This window comes from Podarcis liolepis, assembly GCF_965112155.1.
Source record: "Podarcis liolepis genome assembly, chromosome: Z".
In the NCBI taxonomy this organism is placed as follows: domain Eukaryota; kingdom Metazoa; phylum Chordata; class Lepidosauria; order Squamata; family Lacertidae; genus Podarcis; species Podarcis liolepis.
Window position 1 is genome coordinate 37,293,135 of NC_139570.1, and position 19,338 is coordinate 37,312,472.

At 47.5% G+C, this 19,338-nt stretch overlaps 1 protein-coding gene across 11 annotated transcripts in view; it reads left to right on the forward strand.

Annotated features, from left to right (window-relative positions):
- Positions 1 to 14,790, forward strand: part of RAPGEF1 (Rap guanine nucleotide exchange factor 1) — a 109,300-nt gene extending 94,510 nt beyond the window's left edge. For 9 of the 11 annotated variants that reach the window (XM_083485512.1, XM_083485516.1, XM_083485518.1 and 6 more), the window contains 9 exons: positions 2,183 to 2,275; positions 3,021 to 3,206; positions 3,736 to 3,820; positions 4,929 to 5,023; positions 6,888 to 6,966; positions 7,551 to 7,652; positions 9,023 to 9,120; positions 9,605 to 9,733; positions 10,653 to 14,790. In XM_083485512.1, the coding sequence (XP_083341638.1) occupies positions 2,183 to 2,275; positions 3,021 to 3,206; positions 3,736 to 3,820; positions 4,929 to 5,023; positions 6,888 to 6,966; positions 7,551 to 7,652; positions 9,023 to 9,120; positions 9,605 to 9,733; positions 10,653 to 10,803 (1,018 nt within the window). In that variant the 3' untranslated portion in view covers positions 10,804 to 14,790. The remainder of the gene's footprint in view (positions 1 to 2,182; positions 2,276 to 3,020; positions 3,207 to 3,735; positions 3,821 to 4,928; positions 5,024 to 6,887; positions 6,967 to 7,550; positions 7,653 to 9,022; positions 9,121 to 9,604; positions 9,734 to 10,652) is intronic. The other 2 variants (XR_014521521.1, XR_014521522.1) reach the window with 1 other exon arrangement.
- Positions 14,791 to 19,338: the final 4,548 nt, after the last annotated feature.

Here is a 19,338-nt window from a genome sequence, read left to right on the forward strand (position 1 = left end):
GCCAATCTTGGCGCACCAAGGGGGTCCAGTTTTGCCTGCAATGCCATTTCCCCACAAATAAAGCCCACCTACTGTCTTCACTGGTGATGTCAGCTGATGGGCAGGAACTTCTCCTTTAAGTGAGCTGCAGGAGAGCAAGCAGAGAAAAGGCTAAAGAAGCCTGTGAAGTGCAGGCTTCTTACCCATTCTCTCCCCACCACCTGCTTCAAGGAGAAGTGCTTAGTGGGACCATAGCAGGAAACCTGCATACAGAGCTACATATGTATCAGGAGAAATGTGCATGGAAGTCGCTTGCTGTTTTCACACAGACTTTTTTGGGGGGTGGGGAGACATGTGTAAATAGATGCAGGAATGGGTTGATCTGAACCTTAAAAACGAAAATCAGAGAGTAACCAGAATTGACAGATTTATCCATCAGCATCTTTCATAAGGGCTACAGTTTCTCTTTAAGGTTTCAGGGTAGATGGCAGTTCTTGCCAATCCGTCTCCTTCCCACAACCATCTTCTTCAGTTCTGGAGGCCAAATGAAGCCCTTCAGGCCTCTCTTGTCTGACCTTTGGAACTATCTCCAGGTCACAACTCTTCTCTTCAGGACACACACACCACACACCTCTCACTGGCCTTGCAACAAAATCTGAGTTCTTTTGTCAAGCTGGAATGCATCCTTGAACTCTGATAGTGCCTCTTACTTGCCTGGTTGGAGGGTAGAGTGGTGTGTGTGTGTGTGCGCGCGCGCACGTGCGTGTGTAGGAACTTGCCTAATGTACAAATATAAATTTTACATCCATTCCTCTGCCCATTCTTGCCACTGGCCCTCCTGTGTGGCCCCCACAAGGTATCCCATTAGGAAATATGGCCCTTGGGCTGCAAATGACTCCCCGCCCCCAATCTTTCTGCAACGGTAGGGGTGTTTGTGGCTCTCATTCACCTCTCCCCACCTTCCCTTCCACTCCTGCACACAAAAGGAGTGATGCCTTCCCTTAGTGTTGCAGAATGCCATCCTTTCTGCCTTTGTCCTAGGGCGATATATTTTTCTAAACCACCCACGTTCTCCACTTGAGCGTACAGGCCTTGTGGCTTTGCCGGTCGTGTGCCAGCGTGTTCCAGAGGCATGGTGCCACACCTGGCTCATCACTGCCACCTGCTGCCAAGAAATGGCCCCTGCTGCTGCTGATTAATGTGACGCAGCAGCCTCTGCACTGCCCTCCTCCCAGCTGTCGGTGGAAATCCTTTCCTCGTGGCCAGAAGCTATAAATCTATGCTCCCATCTGCACAGGCAGGAATGAGAGCAGCAGCATTCTCCTCTCAGGCAGAAGGCAGGAATGAAGGGGTGTGTGTGTGTGTGTGTGTGTGTGTGTGTGTGTGTGTGTAAAGCGCCTGTTCGCTTTTATTTCTGCATCTCCTTTCTTTCTGCGACGCCTCTCAGGGATGTGGGTTATTAGATCTGTACTGTTATATCTGCTTTGCCTTATAGGTTTCAAGCTGGATGAGAAGCAGAAGCTTTGGAATAGTAATAATAATAACAATAATATTTATACCCCATCCATTTAACTGAGTTTCCCCAGCCACTCTGGGCAGCTGGAAGCGGCACTGTGCTTTGGGAATAGGGATGGCCAACAGACTGCTGAACTTTTCCTTTGTAATTATGACGACTAGCAACTGGCTATTATTTTTGCAGTGTGCTTGGGTGCACATGAATCCCGGCATGTCAGCCAGGAGCTCTGGGTACGAGTCTTAGTAGAATGGGGTCTTTGAGCTCTTTGGGAGAAACCGGATCTGACCTTACCTAGGAGCATTTAGAGCCAAGCCGGGCCAGGAAGAACCAAACAGGCTTCCTAGGTGGGCAGAGTTATCCTGGAACCAGGAAGATAACATGCAACTGTTTCTTCTTAGCCTGCTGCAGCCCAGGAATTGGGATCCCTTGGCCCTCCAGATGTTGCTAGACTCCAGCTCCCATTATCCCCTGCCAGCATGTCCAGGGGTGATGGGAGTTGTAGTCTTGTGTCATCTGGACTGGCAACAGGTTGGTGATACTTGAGTTTAGTACTTCTCCCTGAGGCTGCCCACCCAGGTTCAGAACTGGAGGGTTCACTGTAAATGAGAGGTACCTTAAGGTCTTCTGCATTGGTTTGGTCCTTGCAACTCAGCTATGTCATGTTAGTCCTTTAACTTGCCCCTCAACATATGAGAAATTCTGCCACTGTCCAGACACCTTCAAGAAGCGAGTAAGCAAGAACACCTTCTTCGTCCTGGTCCGAGTTGTGGATGAGCTGTGGTGAGCGAGTTTTTTCTCACTTTCTAATCACAGTTGCATGGATCTGAAATGCCAATCATTGCACCACATGGAGGAGACTTATCCTTACTCCCTTTGCAAGGTTACCCAGGGCAATGGACAGAAGTCCCTACAGTTCATGCTGATGAGAAACTACTACAACCCAATCACCACTACTGCTGGTCTTTATGTATTTTTCAAAGCATTAAACATGCATTAATTGAGAAGTTATTAGACCTGCACCATTTAGCTGCTTCACAGCACAGATTTTGGGGCAGATGATAAGGCCATGCTTCTTAACAGATGCAGAAAACAGAACTTTTTCTGCTGCGATCATGAGGACTAGCAGCTGGTTTTCGTGCCTTTTTAAAAATAAGCGAAAACTCACATCATCAGAATGAAGAGTTTTCATTAAATATGACCATAGCAGGAGCCAGCCTAGAGATTGTCACCAGCTCTGCTCCTGGCTCTGATGTTGGGGGTGAGGGGAAGTAGTTTTGTTCTTTATTGAAAGCAAGTCAGCCTCTGATATATATATTTTCCAAAAGTCAGCCTCTGATATTGGCTGTAAATTCAGGACCTTGTGCTTGTATTTTTCCTCCTCTCTTTCCCTCACGTGCCATGTCTTTTTAGACAGCTTTTTGGGGTAAAAAGCACTGGTTATAAATGGTGTGGGTGAGTGTAGCACATGCACATATACTGGCTGAAGGGGACTTGCCCTAGGTTTCTCACACATTTTCTTTCTCAGTTTGGTGGAGCTGACGGAGGAGATCCTCAAGCTGCTCATGGACCTTGTGTTCCGCTTGGTCTGCAATGGGGAGCTCAGCCTTGCCAGAGTCCTGCGCAAAAACATCCTTGACAAAGTGGATCAGAAGAAAATGCTGCGATACACCAACTCGATCAAACCTCTTGCGGCTCGATGGGTGGCAGCCAGGTGAGATGGTGCTGTTTTTGGTCTTCCCTCAAAAGTAGGGGGAAACCCAGTCTCAAGCCAAGGATCCCAAAGTCTTTGTGAAGTATATTTGCTCAAATATCTTTTGCAAAACATCTGGCACTTGCAAGGTTCAAATTGCTTTAATCATATATAATTTCTCGCAAGTATTCAGTGCCAGAGTAGAATGCAATACTTGCAGTTCGTTGGAGTGAATTGTACCACACTTGAAGTGCTTCTTGGTGCCCACATTATTGTGTATGATTTCTTTTCCTCACTACTCTGGAGTACTTTTAGGTCAACAGGACAGCAGTCCCATTGAGTGGGAACCTGCTAAAAAAGTTCAGGAAGCTGGGGGCGGCACCTATATATATATTTATCCTACCTTACTAGTTTCTGAGATGTCACCACACGTGTGCAAACATCCCTCTGGAACTAAAATGACTAGAAACTTGGGGAGGCTTAAAAAGGAAGAGCAAACTAAGACACTTCAGAGCTTGTGCATCACCTTTTTCATTCTTTCCTTGTCCAGACCAGGGACCCTCCACGATTTCCACAGCCATGAGATAGCAGAACAACTGACCCTCCTGGATGCAGAGCTCTTTTATAAAATTGAGGTATTACAAACAACATGTCAGAGCTGGCCTGTATTCTTGTAGAAGAAGCACCTAAACCATACTTAGAGGGAGAACAGCCACTGTCCCACAAGAAATACATTTTGTGAAAAGGCGAAAGGCTCATGTTAGCCCAAAGCACCACTCATAGGTGGCTGCCTGCTAACTCCACGGTTTTCTGGTTCCTGGGGTCACATTCACATTTAAAACACATGGCGTCTCCCGAAGAATCCTGGGCACTGTTGTTTGTTAAGGGTGCTGGGACTTAAAGCTCTGAAAGGGCTAAGCTACTGTTTCCAAGAATGCTTTGGGGAATCACAAGACTGTTAACATGGGATAGATGTGCTTTAAATATATGGTGCGGATGTGATGTGTGCTGGCCTCCCTCCCAAACAACTTTTCCAGGGCGGGATGCAACTTTTTAATACACACACACACACACACAGACAGAGTTTTCTTTTTTAAATATATTTTCTTATTATTACCCATACCAAACTATTGCAAAAGTAATATTGATTACTTGCACCACATGGAGGAGACTTATCCTTACTCCCTTTGCAAGGTTACCCCAAGGTTACTCCCTTTATCAAGGTTATTGATTAAAGTATTAATATAAATTAGCCTTCCTCTCGCCTTGAGCTGTATTTCAGATTCAGATTCCATTTCTTTAAAGCACACGTCCTATTCTACATATAGAATTAAGAATCTTCCACTTAACATAACATGCAATCTACTGTAAAATACAGTACTAATGTTCCCTTTACAGCATTCATTGTTGTTGTTTCTATAACCTATCATCAAAACCATTGACTCCATGAATTGGATTTGCATTTCATTTTTCTTCATTCATCTATCCATTCTTCAACTGATCCTGTTTTTACCTTTAAAAGACCAAACCATTTTATGTATAGTTGGAACTGTCCTACTAGATTCCTGAATATTTATAAGAGAAGTAAGCAGTTGCACGCATTGACATTTTGACAGTGCAGCTTAGGCAGCTCTCGGTGTCAAGGGGAAGCCCTCCCTTCCCTGGACGTATCTGTGTTTTCAGTGGCAAAAGGGACAATCAACTTTTGTCCCTTTTGTCACCTTTTTTTTTTTCCCTTTGCAGATCCCTGAAGTTCTGCTTTGGGCAAAAGAGCAGAATGAAGAGAAAAGCCCCAACTTGACACAATTCACCGAGCACTTTAATAACATGTCCTACTGGTAAGAAAGACAAAAGAGCAACAAATCTCACTTCCTGTCTGGTTTTCGGAGTTGCATATTTTCTTGGGAGGGGAAGCTGCATTGATGACAAGAGCGTGTGTGTATTTTGAGGGATCACAGGAAGGGCTGCGGTTCTGAGCAATGCACAAAGGAAGTCCCTGGTTTGTGGCTCACATTTTTTGACAAGAGGCAGGCTTTGGAGGTCTAAGAGGTTCGTTTTTATTCAGAGTAGCACCATGAAGTGTTGTTTATCTATTTACTACAGTTCACCTTTCTGAATGCAAGGTTGCCTACACAGTTCTTCCTCCCCTTTCCTATATTTTATCTTCACAACAGTCCTCTGAGGTAGGCTAGTGACTGGCCAACATTCTAACCACTACACCAGGCCATGCTAGATGTGATCTCCAGGCAAAACATCCTCCTCCCCCCCATGAAATCAAATCTGGCTTGTTCATGCCCTCCCAGCATAGCACTTTGCATCTTCCCACACATGCATTAATTTGAGGGAAAGAACATAGCTCTGGCGGTGGAGCCTGCACTTTGCACATAGATGATCTTATGCTTGATCCCCAGCATCTTCAGATAGGGGAAGAGTTCTATCTGAAATCCTGTCCTGGAGGGTCACTGCCAATTAGTGTAGACTAGCCGTCACCAATTAGGTGCCCTATAGATGCCTTGGAATACATCTCCCATCAGCCCCTGCTTCCTGGGGCTGATGAGAGTTGTAGTTCAAAACAGCTGGAGGGCCCCAGGCTGATGTTCACAGCTCAGCAACAGAGTGTCTGCTTTAAATGCAAAAGAATCCAGGTTCAGTCGACAGCATCTGCAGGTATGGGAAAGTTCCCTCTTCTGAAACCCAAGAGAGCGGCTGCCAGCCAGTGTAGACAATACTTCTTTTCTTTTTGAATAAATTTTATTAAAATTTGGAAAAAAGGAATACACAAATTAATATCAAATATCTTTTTATCAAAGCTAATCTAAATAAAAACACAGGCCAGGTAAGAAGAACAAGGAAAGGACAGGAAGGTAGAGAAAGCTTACAGGAAAAAGGAAAAAAGAAAGAAGGGAACAGGGAAAAGAATATCTTATTCTTCATTTGATTCTTCATATAATATTGAGCCCTTCCCTTATAAATTGCCTTTTCCCCTCTCACCAACCAACCCACCTTTTGAGTTAGCACAATCTACTAGTCCTCAGGAAAGGTTGCTGGGGGCGACAGAGCCTTCCTCATCCTGCCAGGTTTTGGGGCGGTGGTGGGAAATAGGACAAGGCTGACATTGGGATCCCTGCTAGGAAAAATGTAACGCACTGACTCACAAACATCAAGAAATGTGTTCCACTGTCTGCTGTTCTGAAAGTGAGTGCTGCAGATTAGTTCCTGTGTGTAGGAGGTGCACATGCTTCTTGGTCATTGAGAAAGAGAGAGGAAAGCTTTTTGCGCAAGAGAGCAATCATTTTAAACAATAAACAAAACACCAAAAACAAACATTAAACAAAACAACCAAATTTAACAATTTCCACATAGAATCATAAGAGCCAAAAAATTAACAGCAACGCCAGCAACAATCCCATCCCCAACAAACCCCCTAAAAGGCACCCCAGCCCTAGATTCTGTTCCACAGCCTCAGCTTTTGTAGCTGGAGACAGTCAGGACGCTGCCCTCCCAGGCCAGATGGAAAAAGGCCAGCGAGGCAGGGGGCAGGTCTTCCAGGACTACCAGCCAAGATGAATCAGGAAGCCAACATTACTGGTGCTTCAGCCAGCGCTTAGCAGCTCAGCAGGGATTCCTGGATCAGAAACCTGCTTGAACTGTTTAATCCTGATGGCTGCGTTGTTGCATCTCTCCCAATCTGCAAACTCACAGGGTCCGCTCAATAATTATGCAGCAGGAGAAAGCCCAGGACCGAGAGAGGTTGCTCCTGAAGTTTATAAAGATCATGAAGGTAAGTCCTGCAAAGGGTTGCTATTACCACCACAAACATCATTGTGAGTGCCCAGGGACTTGGAGGTTTGAACCTCAGTGATGTCACAGCCTAAGGCTGAAGCCCGATCTAGGGATACACCTGTGTGGGTCAGACTGGAGATGCTTAGTGAATTTTGGCAGGTCCAAATTCCAAAGCAGACTCACCTGATCCACAGTTCCAGGACTAAGGTGTTACCAAATTCCAGGAAGTTCTACATCTGCCCACAACCCAACCCTTTGCCCTGACAAGTGGCCTTTCATTTCATTTTGCTTCATGTGTTTATATCCCACCTTTCCTCCAAGGAGCATGCGTGGTTGGCCCCCTCCCCATTTTATCCCCACAACAACATTGTGAGGATAACCTTGTAGTTGGCTAAGCAGCAGAGTGACTGCCCCAAGGCCACCCAGTGAGCTTCCTGCCCAAGTGGGGATTTGAATCCTGGTCTCTCCAAGGCCCAAGCCCAGCATTCTAACTACTATGCCACACTGCCACCTTCTCCCCCCACCCCAGAACACCTTGGAACACCTCCAACCCTTCGTCCTCTTTTTTCCGTTTTGCTCCAGCACTTACGAAAGCTCAACAACTTCAACTCCTACTTGGCTATACTCTCTGCCCTGGATTCAGCACCCATCCGGAGGCTCGAGTGGCAGAAACAAACCTCAGAGGTCGGTTTTTCAATATATATCTTTTCAAAAATGTTTTCGTCCTATGTTTCCAAAAGTTAAAAGTCCAGCACTAGAAAGAACAAAGAGCAAACATGGCTGCCCTTGTTTCCTCTTGACTAGTTAGTTAGCATAAAACTACAGTCTTTTCTGTCCAAGTTAATGCACTTCCTAAAATAAGCAACTTTGCTATTTTTACTCTACTAATATTTCTCTGTGTGGGATTGCAAAAGGTAAAGTCAGCTGTCTAGCCAAATTCAGAAGCCACACTCTGCATACCACAGAGGAGCTCACTCCCGCTTTGCTCTTCCCTGGTACTTCAGTCTTTGCTCCTTGAAGCAGATGAAGATGTTTTGTATGAACAAAACCTTCCAGATGTTGTTAGACTCCTCCACCACCCCATCAGGCCTAGCCAGCCAGGGATGACAGAAGCTGTAGCCCAACCACATCTGGAGGGTACTGCATTGGCTAACATGTACACCTTGCCTTAAAGGCAGTGCTTTTCAAAGGAACCACTCAATGCCTTCTGCTGCCAGTTGTCAACTCATTTTGGGTTTGTTTGTTTTTTTGGTAAATAGCTTCTTACAGTATTTTCAACAGTGACGGTACATAAAAAATGACAACAGGAGCATAGCAAAAGAGAAGAGCAAAACGGAAAAAGAAAGAAGGGAGAAAGAAGGAGTGAGGTGGGGGAAGAAGGGAGAAAACCATAATTAAAAAAAACCAAATTAAGCAACTTCCCTGTTCCTGCCATCCACATTATAAAACAACAAACCAAACATTAAACATTTGGATCACCACAATTTCAGTATACATGAAAGAGAAGAACACACCATATTACAGTCAGGTGTAATTCCAAATATCCCAAGCTTGAGCAGACAGTTGTGAAGAGAAGGTTTCACTCGCTGTGTAAGAAATGAAAGAGTGCACACCATTTGAAAAGAGTCTGGTGCTGATAATCCTCCTTGTCAATATTTTGGAATGTGCGTGATTTCTCCTGTATAATCTCAATATTCCATAAAAGGTGGTATCCCTTATCTAGCACAAGCTCTTGAGTTTCTTTCCAGTGGATTGCAGTAACAAGACGGGCTGCCACCAGTAATCAGCTGTTGATGGGAAACACTGTGTAGTAAAGTGTGTGCCCTTAAGTTTTTCACCACAACCATGAGAGCTAGTAGCCACTTGCTTTTTCGTTTTTATTGCTGTTTGCCAGGAATGAGGTTCTTGAGGTGCTAGATTCTTCTGTGTCCCATAGCAGAATACAGAGAGGTGCATCTTTTGCCTCCGACCCACCTGGATTTGTGGAGCATCCAAATGTGTTCAGTCTCTCAGACAATTCATGCTATGTCTTCATGTTTTGTGTCTTCTGCTAGGGTCTGGCTGAGTATTGCACTCTGATTGACAGTTCTTCCTCCTTCCGGGCATACCGAGCTGCCCTCTCAGAGGTGGAGCCTCCTTGCATACCTTACTTGTGAGTAGCTCACACAGACAAACATTCTCTGGGGTTTCACTGCTGGCTGCAAGGGGAGTCTTGCAGTCCATCTGGTCCACCTCACCTGCTGCTCAGTTTGGGGAAGTCCAGAGGAAGGTCATCACCAACAGATGGCTGGCCAAATCTCTCACAGCAAATGAGAGACCACTATCCCTCCAGGTCAGGAGCAGAGATCCCATCAGACTGAGTAAGCATGGCCAGGGATCATGGGTGTTGTAGTTTAGCAACATCCAGAGGGCCAAAGGCTCCCCACGCCTGCTTTAGGTCAACAGTTCCCTTTTAAAACTGCTCTTCCCATCAAGACATTTCTCCTGGTGTTCACCAGGAATCTACCCTCCTGTAACTGAAGTCCTGCCCTCTGGTTTGGACCCAGAGATATTAATAGACCTATGTGAACACACTTGTCATTTCAAACCATAACAGAAGGCCTTCATCTTCCACTTTCACACCTCTTTCTCTCCAGAGGTCTCATACTGCAAGACTTGACCTTTGTCCACTTGGGGAATCCGGACTACATTGATGGCAAAGTCAACTTCTCCAAGCGCTGGCAGCAATTCAACATCCTGGACAGCATGAGGTGCTTCCAGCAAGTGTAAGTGGTACCCACTGCTCTCTTGCATTGTGCACACCTATGAACACTTGAGGACTAGGAGCATGCGATGTGTGACTATAGCAAAGAGCAAGAAACTTGTCTAGACTGGCATTTTATGAAAGGGTGGGGGGTGGAGAGTTACACTTCACTGTCCACTCGATTAAAGCCAGAAACTATTAGCCACAACTTTGCTGCTGGTCACCAACAGCCATTTTCAGGCAAAGGCCATGGAGACAGGGAGAGAGGTTGGACAAATCAGACAGCAGGAGAGTTTTTCTTTTGTCTCTTTGCTGGTTGACTGCAGCCATTTAAGGAAGAAGCCGTGGTGGGAGGGAGGAGAGAGAGATCATGGATTAGAAATGTTCCCATAAGAATCAATGGAAATCATGGACTTGTTATGCAAGCACTTGTCTAACAATTTTCAGGAAATGCATTGTGGCTGGTAAGCAGGACCTGCATGTATATTGGAAGACAGGAAATACCTCTTGATCTGTGAGGAGCACCTCGTTCCCCATGCTTGTCGTGTTGTAGACATTTACGGGATTACGTCTATAGTAGCCTTGTAACGGATACCGCTGGGCAGGCAGAGAACCAACCAGCTTTTTATTTTGGCCTAACCATTTGGAGACATTTACTGCACCCTCAGAAGCAGCCAAGGAAGATAGTGAAGGAGGGGAATTAGGTGAATCTGTCCAATTTATACAGACCACAGTATCTGACTTCTCTCAGCACAGGATTTTGGATGCTTGGCTTGCAGAATTTTTATGTTCTGGTTATATCAGTGAGCCTTGCCTTTTGGGGTGGGGAGGCAGTGAATTGAACATTGCATTCTTTTGGCTTCCCCCTAGGGGGCAGTCCTGAATAAAGCGGCACTTTCTGTTATAAAACATCTCTCTCTCTCTCTCTCTCATTGCTGCAGGCATTACGACATCAAACGGAATGATGACATCATCTCATTTTTCAATGACTTCAGCGACCACCTGGCGGAGGAGGCCTTGTGGGAACTTTCGCTCAAAATCAAGCCTCGAAACATCACAAGGCGGAAGACAGACAGGGAGGAGAAAACCTAGAGGGGAAGCTAATGAAGGCCATGGGCAAAAGGATCACTGGGCGCCTGCACAGATGGCAGCTATGAGACTTGGACCTGTGACCGGGCCACATTCCCCCCTTCCTCCCCTCCTGGGCCCAGCCCAGGGGTTGAGTTGTCTCAGCGGCAGCTGTGGGCTCCCTTCCCATCAGCCGCAGGGGAGAGTCACCAAAGCAGCGTCCTGCTCTCCTTCCTCAGTGCCATAGATGAGCTTTTCTGCCTGAAAAGGGAGCACACAGGAAAAGGGGTCAGGGTTTGTTTGTTTTTAGTGCCAGAGTGTTCCCACTTTTGCCAAATCTGAACTTTTTTTTTCTTGCGCTCCTCGCACTGCAACACGACGAGAGGGAAGCGAAGTTGCTGCATATTGCGTTGAGCCATGTATTGACGTGCCCATGGTCTCGCCCAATGGGCATTTAGCATGTGTGAGGGATGAAAAATGGGTTGCCATCAAGGTCATAACCGAGGAGAACCATTTTTCACAATACTTCCCCACCCACAGACACTGGGAGGAAAAGGAAAAAGGAAAAAAGAGTGAAGTAACATTCTACCCTTGCAAAGTCTTACATGTTTACAGGGATATTTAATCAATCAAATGGCCCCAATCACCAATGTGGAAAAGGAACAAGATGGGCAGCTGCCCTCTGGACAGTATGTCCACCACTGTCACCGCTTCCCCAAATTCACCTGGATCTCCTCCAAATTAACCTGGATCTTCTCCAAATTCACCTGGATCTTCCCCAAACTCACCTGGATCTTCCCCAAACTCAGCTGGATCTTCTCCAAATTCACCTAGATCTTCTCCAAACTCACCTGGATCTTCTCCAAATTCACCTGGATCTTCTCCAAACTCACCTGGATATTCTCCAAATTCACCTGGATCTTCCCCAAACTCTCCTGGATATTCTCCAAATTAACCTAGATCTTCTCCAAATTCACCTAAATCTTCTCCCAATTCACCTGGATCTTCCCCAAACTCACCTGGATCTTCCCCAAACTCACCTGGATCTTCCCCAAACTCACCTGGATCTTCTCCAAATTCACCTAGATCTTCTCCAAACTCACCTGGATCTTCTCCAAATTTACCTGGATCTTCCCCAAACTCAGCTGGATCTTCTCCAAATTCACCTAGATCTTCTCCAAATTCACCTGGATCTTCCCCAAACTCACCTGGATCTTCTTCAAATTCACCTGGATCTTCTCAAAATTCACCTGGATCTTCTCCACATTCACCTGGAACTTCCCCAAACTCACCTGGATCTTCCCCAAACTCAGCTGGATCTTCTCCAAATTCACCTGGATCTTCTCCAAATCCACCTGGATCTTCCCCAAATTCACCTGGAATCTCTTTACTCTTATTTGACTCAGGAAATCTGGAATTGTTGAGGTTCTGTGACATCCACCCCCTTGTACTCGCTATGGGGGCCCTTATTGTAGCGATGGTACTAGCTGTTAATGCAGTAAACATGTAGAAAATGAGACCGTCTGTAAATACGAACCTCTAGGCAACATCATCAGTTTCCTTTCCTTTTTCTTTGGATGCATGACTGAGTGGCCCATGGGGTTTTTAAGAAGAAACTTCAAAGTGCTAAGCAACGCGTAAAGGAAAACAAAGCAAACAAAATACTTGGCTGTCTGGAAGCATCAGGCTGAGATGGGGGTGGTGTCAAAAACCAAAGTGAGAACTTGGGGTGGGAGGGCACATCTGTGAGGAGCTGTTGCGCCATCCAGTTGGGGCAAAACATTTGAAAAGCTGCCTCAAATTAATTGGGTTGGAGAGACCTCCATCAGAACACTCTTTCGCATCTTCCATTTATTTCATTGATGCTTCTGTAGAAGAACTTCCCAATGGATTTCTCTTCCCCAAATGAGTCATATCTGTCCATCTCAATCTGCTAACCCACTGTGGCACCTGAAATCAACCACCTCAGTCCAGCGTCTTCACCTTACATAAAACAGCTTCCAGGTCACACTGGGTCCTTGGTCTGAGCAACAAGCAAGCATCTCCTTGGCTACAGGTCATCTTCACAGGAGCTGCGGCTGATATGGGAGCCAGCTCAGAGATAATGATCCTGGTTTAATAAAACTTTACTGGCCCGGCAATGAGTGTTGTGCCCCCTTCTCACTCCTGTGCCTTTGACCCTTCCATCATGGTTATTTTAGACCAGAGTTTCTTGTTGCAGCTGGAATATTACTGTGGCCAGGATTTGATCCTGGTTTTTTACATCAAATTTGGAGCCCAAGGATTAAATCACAACATTTTGGAGTCAACAGGAAGCTTTGGGATTTGAAGCAGGCATGGAGAACTTTGGGGTCTCCTGATGTTGCTGAAGACAATTCTCATCAGCTCCAGCAAGTGTGGCCAGTGATGAGGGGAACTGTAGTTCAGCAACATCTGCAGGGCCAAAAGTTCCCCAAGCCTAGTTTAAAGAAACCACAATGCACTGCTGGTTTAGCAAATTAGGATTGTTAAATCCAAACTAGCTCACGTTCTCTCTTTTTTAATATAATATAAGGGGGCCTAAACAGAGCAGTGTTTTTTTCTTGATGCCAAATAATCTTGAAAGCAATTTGTTGAAAGTTGGGCTCAAGACATGGACTCCTGACTTGCCTGCCCAGGATTTGGGAATGACTTTTGCTTTTCAGTTTGTTAACTGTAGCCAATGGCTTTGTTATCTATTGAGGCAGAGGCTTCTATCTCTTTCCTTGTCCTGTGAATAAAATTGGGAGGAGGAAATCCACTGGGCAGAAGCAGACTACTCACCTGGCCCCAACCTTCTCTGCAGAATCTTCCAGCGTAATACTGTGCAGCTCATCTTACTTTATTTTGTTTTATTAATTTAAAGGGTGTTTTGCAGCAGGCAATATGTTGCCATTTATACCCTTGTGTGTGTCTTTCATTTCAACTTGCCACAGATGGGCATGCGTGGGTGAACCTCCTGTGCAAGTTGCCAGTGACATCAGGAGGTCTGGGGTTGGAGTGAGAAGAGTTTGGTGAAGGACTCCCCCCTGAGACCTAAAAAGGTCCTTACATTTCTACCGCCTTTGCAGGGGTTCTGGCTCTCACCGGAATCTGCAGCTTTCATACCCTGGCAGCTTCAGAATGATACTATTAGTCGCCTAATTGCACTTCATATTGGGGAGCGAAGGGTTAGGTGAGCCTTTGCCCCTGTGTCTTGGTTCATGAGTAAGTGGATAGAGCCAGGGACGCCCCACCGGTTGTAGTCTAGCCTGCTAGAGGTTGTCAGTCCACAATTCCTATCCGCCCCTGTAGCCAGCTTGGGGTTACATGGTGGTGGTAGGTAATGGGATTTGTAGACCAAAGGCTTCCAGACTTTCCTCTAACCCTTGCTCCGTTCAGAATTGGGTGGGCGGGTAGACAGGTGAGAGTTTTAAATGATTGTTAACCCTAGGCATTGGAGCTTTTTAAAGAAAAATATGTGCTGGAATTTGAACCCATAAAAAATGCATTTACTGCAGAAAAAATACCCAGCTTCAGAATCCGACTGTTGGTTTGTGTTAATTTCAGCACATTTACTGTGGTGCTCTCACAGTCATTCCCTTGGCAGGGATGGGGTTTTAGTTAAATTGGGGTGGGGGCGAAGGCATTGGGGGCAAAGGGAGGAAGAGGTGGTGGGGTTTTTTCCCCAGTTCAAGTTGTGACTCTGTGCTTCAAAAAAGATGAGGCATTCCTTGCATTTTCAAGCTTGCTGAAAAATTTCCTTGACTTTGCTGTTCTGCCAACCAGCCTCCCTCGGTCTGATGGTGTATATTTATGGTTTACCCCACCCACCCTGAATCCTGATTGTAAAAATGTCCAAACCTGTTACTTTTTTATATATTAAAGAGAAAGGGGCGAGGGAGACACTCAATCAAGTGACAATAAATGTGGTTAAAGAACCCAGCCTTGAATATCATCCTATTTTACAGTGCATGCCTTGGTCAGCCAAGATTAAAGTGACAATCAAATCCAGTTTCTCCCATTGGTCTGGTTTCCTGCTTGTCTACCATGTCTCTCTTCCTGGTTCCTGTTGGTTGGCCTGTTTGGGCCATTAGCCTGGTGGGAGATGGGGGGAAGGTGGGGCGATCCACAGTGGGAAATCCCACGCCAGAGAACCAGGTGGTAGGCGAATTGCCATGGCCAGATTCAGAATCAGTATGTCCCTGAGTAAAGTTTGAGGGCTGTAGCTCACTGGTGTAAGCATCTGCTTTGCAAGCAGAAGGTCCTAAGTTCAATCCCCAACAGCTTCAAACAGGACTGGGATAAGTCTCCCTGCCTAAAACCCTGGAGAGCCACTGCCAGTCAGTGTAGACTATATTGCACTGGATGGACCAATAGTCTGGTTCAGAATAAGGCCAGCTTTCCAGGTCCCTACTTAAAACCAGCTCTTCAGGACCACAGAGACTAGAATATTACTTCATCTTTGGAAGTAGACCACAACTAAGTGGCATTGTGCATGTTTTTCATGCAGAAGGTCCCAGGTCCAACCTCTGGCATCTCCAAGAAGGAATGGAAGAGACCCCCTGCCTGAAAGCCTCTCCCAGATATTGTAGACAGTACTGAGCTGGATGGTCCAATAGTCTGATTTGGGTTCCTAAAGTTCCTTCCGGTCTGAGCCATCGTTAGGCATCTGCATGGCGGTGACAGCAACACTGCCCCCCAGTGATGTCTAGGAGGTGATTTTTTTATTTCCCACAGTGCCCAAGGGCACCCAGTATAGTGCTACTCTGTGGCATTCTGCAGTATTTAAATGGTGACTCACAGAACAGATGGGCCAGAGGCTGGTGGGCCCTCTTGAGGTCTTGCAGCCCTACCTGGAGATGCTGGGGGTAGATGCTGGGACTTTCTGCTTGCACAAGGCAGGTGCTCTACCAGGGAGCTACGGTTCTTCAAAGAAGGTCATCCCATGTTGGGACCACACACGCTTCATGTGGAAGCCATTCCCTTTGTGAAGGCAAAAATGTGCCCAGACATTTGTATCAAAAACAGAGCTACCTTTTTCTTTTGCCAAAGGCCAAAGGATCTTGACACAAGAATACCAGACCCTGCTTTACACAAGGATACAAATGGCAGAAGCCCTCCTTTCAGCTTCAGAAAGCCCCAGGGATGTAGCAGCAAAGTACTGTACTTTTCTGTGTATAAGACTAGTTTATTTCTTATACATGGATAGTGCATAAGGTAGACGTTTGATTGGTTGCTGCCATGGCTTTCAACAGCTATTGGGTGTGTTATTGGTTGCTGCGTCAATGGCTGATGTTGATTGGCTGTCGCTGCAGCAATTGGGCGGGCAAGAGGCGGAGTTTTGGACACATGCGGGTGAGCGATTTTCAGCAATCCCCCCATTAGAAAGCTCAACAACCCTGGGTAAACCCCCCCCCCCAAATAAAAGCTCAAAGACTCTGTGCCATCTCCCCCCATTTTCTTAAATTTGAGCCCGCAAAAAGAGTCTTATACATGGGGGCGTCTTATGGGCAGAAAATTATGGTACAGTGATACCTCAGGTTAAGTACTTAATTTTCTGGAGGTCCGTACTTGACCTGAAACTGTTCTTAACCTGAAGCACCACTTTAGCTAATGGGGCCTCCCGCTGCCGCCGCGCTGCCAGAGCACGATTTCTCTTCTCATCCTGAAGCAAAGTTCTTAACCTGAGGTAATATTTTTGGGTTAGCGGAGTCTGTAACTTGAAGCGTATGTAACCTGAGGTACCACTGTATATCTCTGTCTGGCCAGGCTATGTAGCACATATCAGCAGTTTAGAACTGCAGCAAAGCTCCCCTTTCTCTAGGTCAGTGTTTCCCAACCTTTTTTGGGCAAAGGCACACTTGTTTCATGAAAAAAATCTCGAGCCACACCACCATTACAGCCCCGTGACGTCAGCGCGCAGAGTCACGCCGGGAGGGACATGAATTGCTAGCAAATTACATAATCACCTCCTTGAGGGCTGGCTCATCTTCTCCGAAGGCAGAACCCCATTAATTAACAGCACAGACTCACACCATAGCCAAGACGAGGGGGGAAAACCTCAGTCATGCACAGTCATGCACATGTGGGGGCTAAATGAGGACGAAGACCGGGCAGAGAGCAGGGTTCAAATCACCCCACCTGGCCAGGACAATCCCTGGGTGCTCCCTTGGGCCACTCGCCTGACCCACCTCGCAGGGCTGTTGTTGCGAGGATAACACGGGGAGAACCACGCGCGCCCCCGGGAGCTCCTTGGAGGAGAAAGCGGGCGATGAATGCAATGCACGAAATATATGAGAGGCGACCAGGTTTTGCAGGTGAGGGGCCCCCGCCAGCCTCCGCTTCCAACACCCGGCGCAACGACGCCGAAGTTTCCCCCCGGGCTCGGCTCGGGGAGCAGCGCTGCTCCCCCCCGGCTCCCCTTCGCCCTCCCGGCTCTCTCTGCCGCCCACTGGGGACCCCCCTCACCTGCCAAGTCCGGAGCGCCGGTGGAAGTTGCATGCATGCATGCAGGGCGCCGCGTTGCCATTGTATTGCACTGCACTCCATGCAACGCCTGCACGCATGCATTGCCTTGCACGCCCGCCAAGGGGTCTCCCCGCGGTCCAATGCGTCCCCTCCGGCGCGGATGCAGCATTGCAAAAATAAAAAAACCCCGACGCAGCCCTACCTGGGGGGCAGCCTCCGCCGCTCCGCCTCCGCGGGGATCCCCGGGCTCCATCCTGCTGCCCGATCTCCACGGGGGCGCAGGCAGGCTGCGCGGGGTCTGCGCGGAAGAGCCCCTGCCCGCCCGGCCGCCGCCGCTGCGCTCATTCCATGGCCGGGAGAAGAGCGCTTCAAACAAAACGCCCGGCCCGCCAGGCCACGCTGGGAAACGTAGTTTGCGCACCCCGCGCGGGCGCGGAGCCCAAGGGCGAGGGGACTATGGATCCCGGCAGCCCCTGCGCCGGGGACAGAGGGGGAGAGGCCGGGTGCAAGGATGGAGGGACAGGTGGGCGAGCGAGTGAGTGAGTGGCAGCCGCCAAGCCTTGGCCGAGAGCCAGGAAGGGCCTCCCCGGAGGAGGAGGAGGAGGGAGGCGCAGAGCGGGAGGGAGGGAGGGAACCCCAGGGGTCATCTAGTGACGGCGCCCCAATCGAAAATTTGACTTTAAAAAATATATATCTTTCGAATTTTTTAATTTTTCCCGCGGCACACCAGGCAACATCTCACGGCACACTAGTGTGCCGCGGAACAGTGGTTGGGAAACACTGCTCTAGGTTACCTTCATCTGACATGGGGTGTCCCATGATCTAGGCCAGGGTCAGCAAACTTTTTCAGCAGGCGGGCGGTCCACTGTCCCTCAGACCTTGAGGGGGGCTGGACTAAATTTTGAAAATAAAAATGAATTCCTATGCCCCTCAAATTACCCAGAGATGCATTTTGAATAAAAGGACACATTCTACTCATAAAAACACGCTGATTCCCAGGCCGTCCACTGGCCGGATTCAGAAGGCGATTGGGCTGGATCCAGCCGCTGGGCCTTAAGTTTGCCTACCCATGATCTAGGCCAGCAAAGCAATCAACACACAGCTGGGCCATCTCCGAGAACAGAAGCGCTCGTGCAAGCAATGAAGTCAGCAGGAGTCGGCATTAGACAAAGGGTGAATTGCGCAAGGCCACTTACACCACCTCAATTGCAATTGTTCTGCATTTCCACCACATTCCACCCCTTGGCTTTACGCTATCTTCCCTTCATATCTTGCTAATTTCTCTGCTCTCTCAGCCCCCCAATAACAGCTTGCACTTTGGAATAGGACTGTTTCCAGTTCTCTTGTCACATCATTCTTCAGTTCTAGAAAGGAACTTGCTGCTCATGCACAGAAGAGTTTATCAGGTTGCTTCCATCAATTGCTTGTTTCCCTTTTCATTAACCTGCTTGCATTCAAAAAAACCAAAATTGGTTATATACAATATGGGGAACATAATACACACAAGATGAAAGGACTGTATGACACAGGTAGTGTGTTATGCTTCCTTTAAGCAGGCCGAGAATCCTGTTATTCCTGCACCTTACTTAAGCTGTACGCAGATGAACTGGGCAAATGGTGTTAGTTATTACCACCCAGTAAGTACCTCCAGCTGATCATCAGGATGGTTGAGTTGATTGGGATAAACAACCCATACCTTCTGTCCTGGTGTTAACTCACAGTTTGTGGATCCAAAAACTTTACCCCTTCTGTTAGTAGCAGGTGCACTGACTTCGGCCCCACACTGTGGGTACTCTGCACGCACCACACCGTCATGTCAGTGTGACGTCACATTGCCACATCATGATGCGCAGCGCACAAGCGTGCTCCAGCACTGCAATAGCAACTGGGCCAGGGCCTCTGCTGTGGAGCCTCTATTGAGGCCCACTGTGGAACAAACCCCAGAACCACATCCATGGCTGCAGCAGGCCTCAACAGAGGCCCCACAATGGAGGCACAGGCTTCAGCCCAGTCACCACCACAGAGCCAGAGGTAAGGTGGCAGGTGGCAGCAGCAGGGCAGAGGCTGGGCACTCACAGCAACATTTTTGTG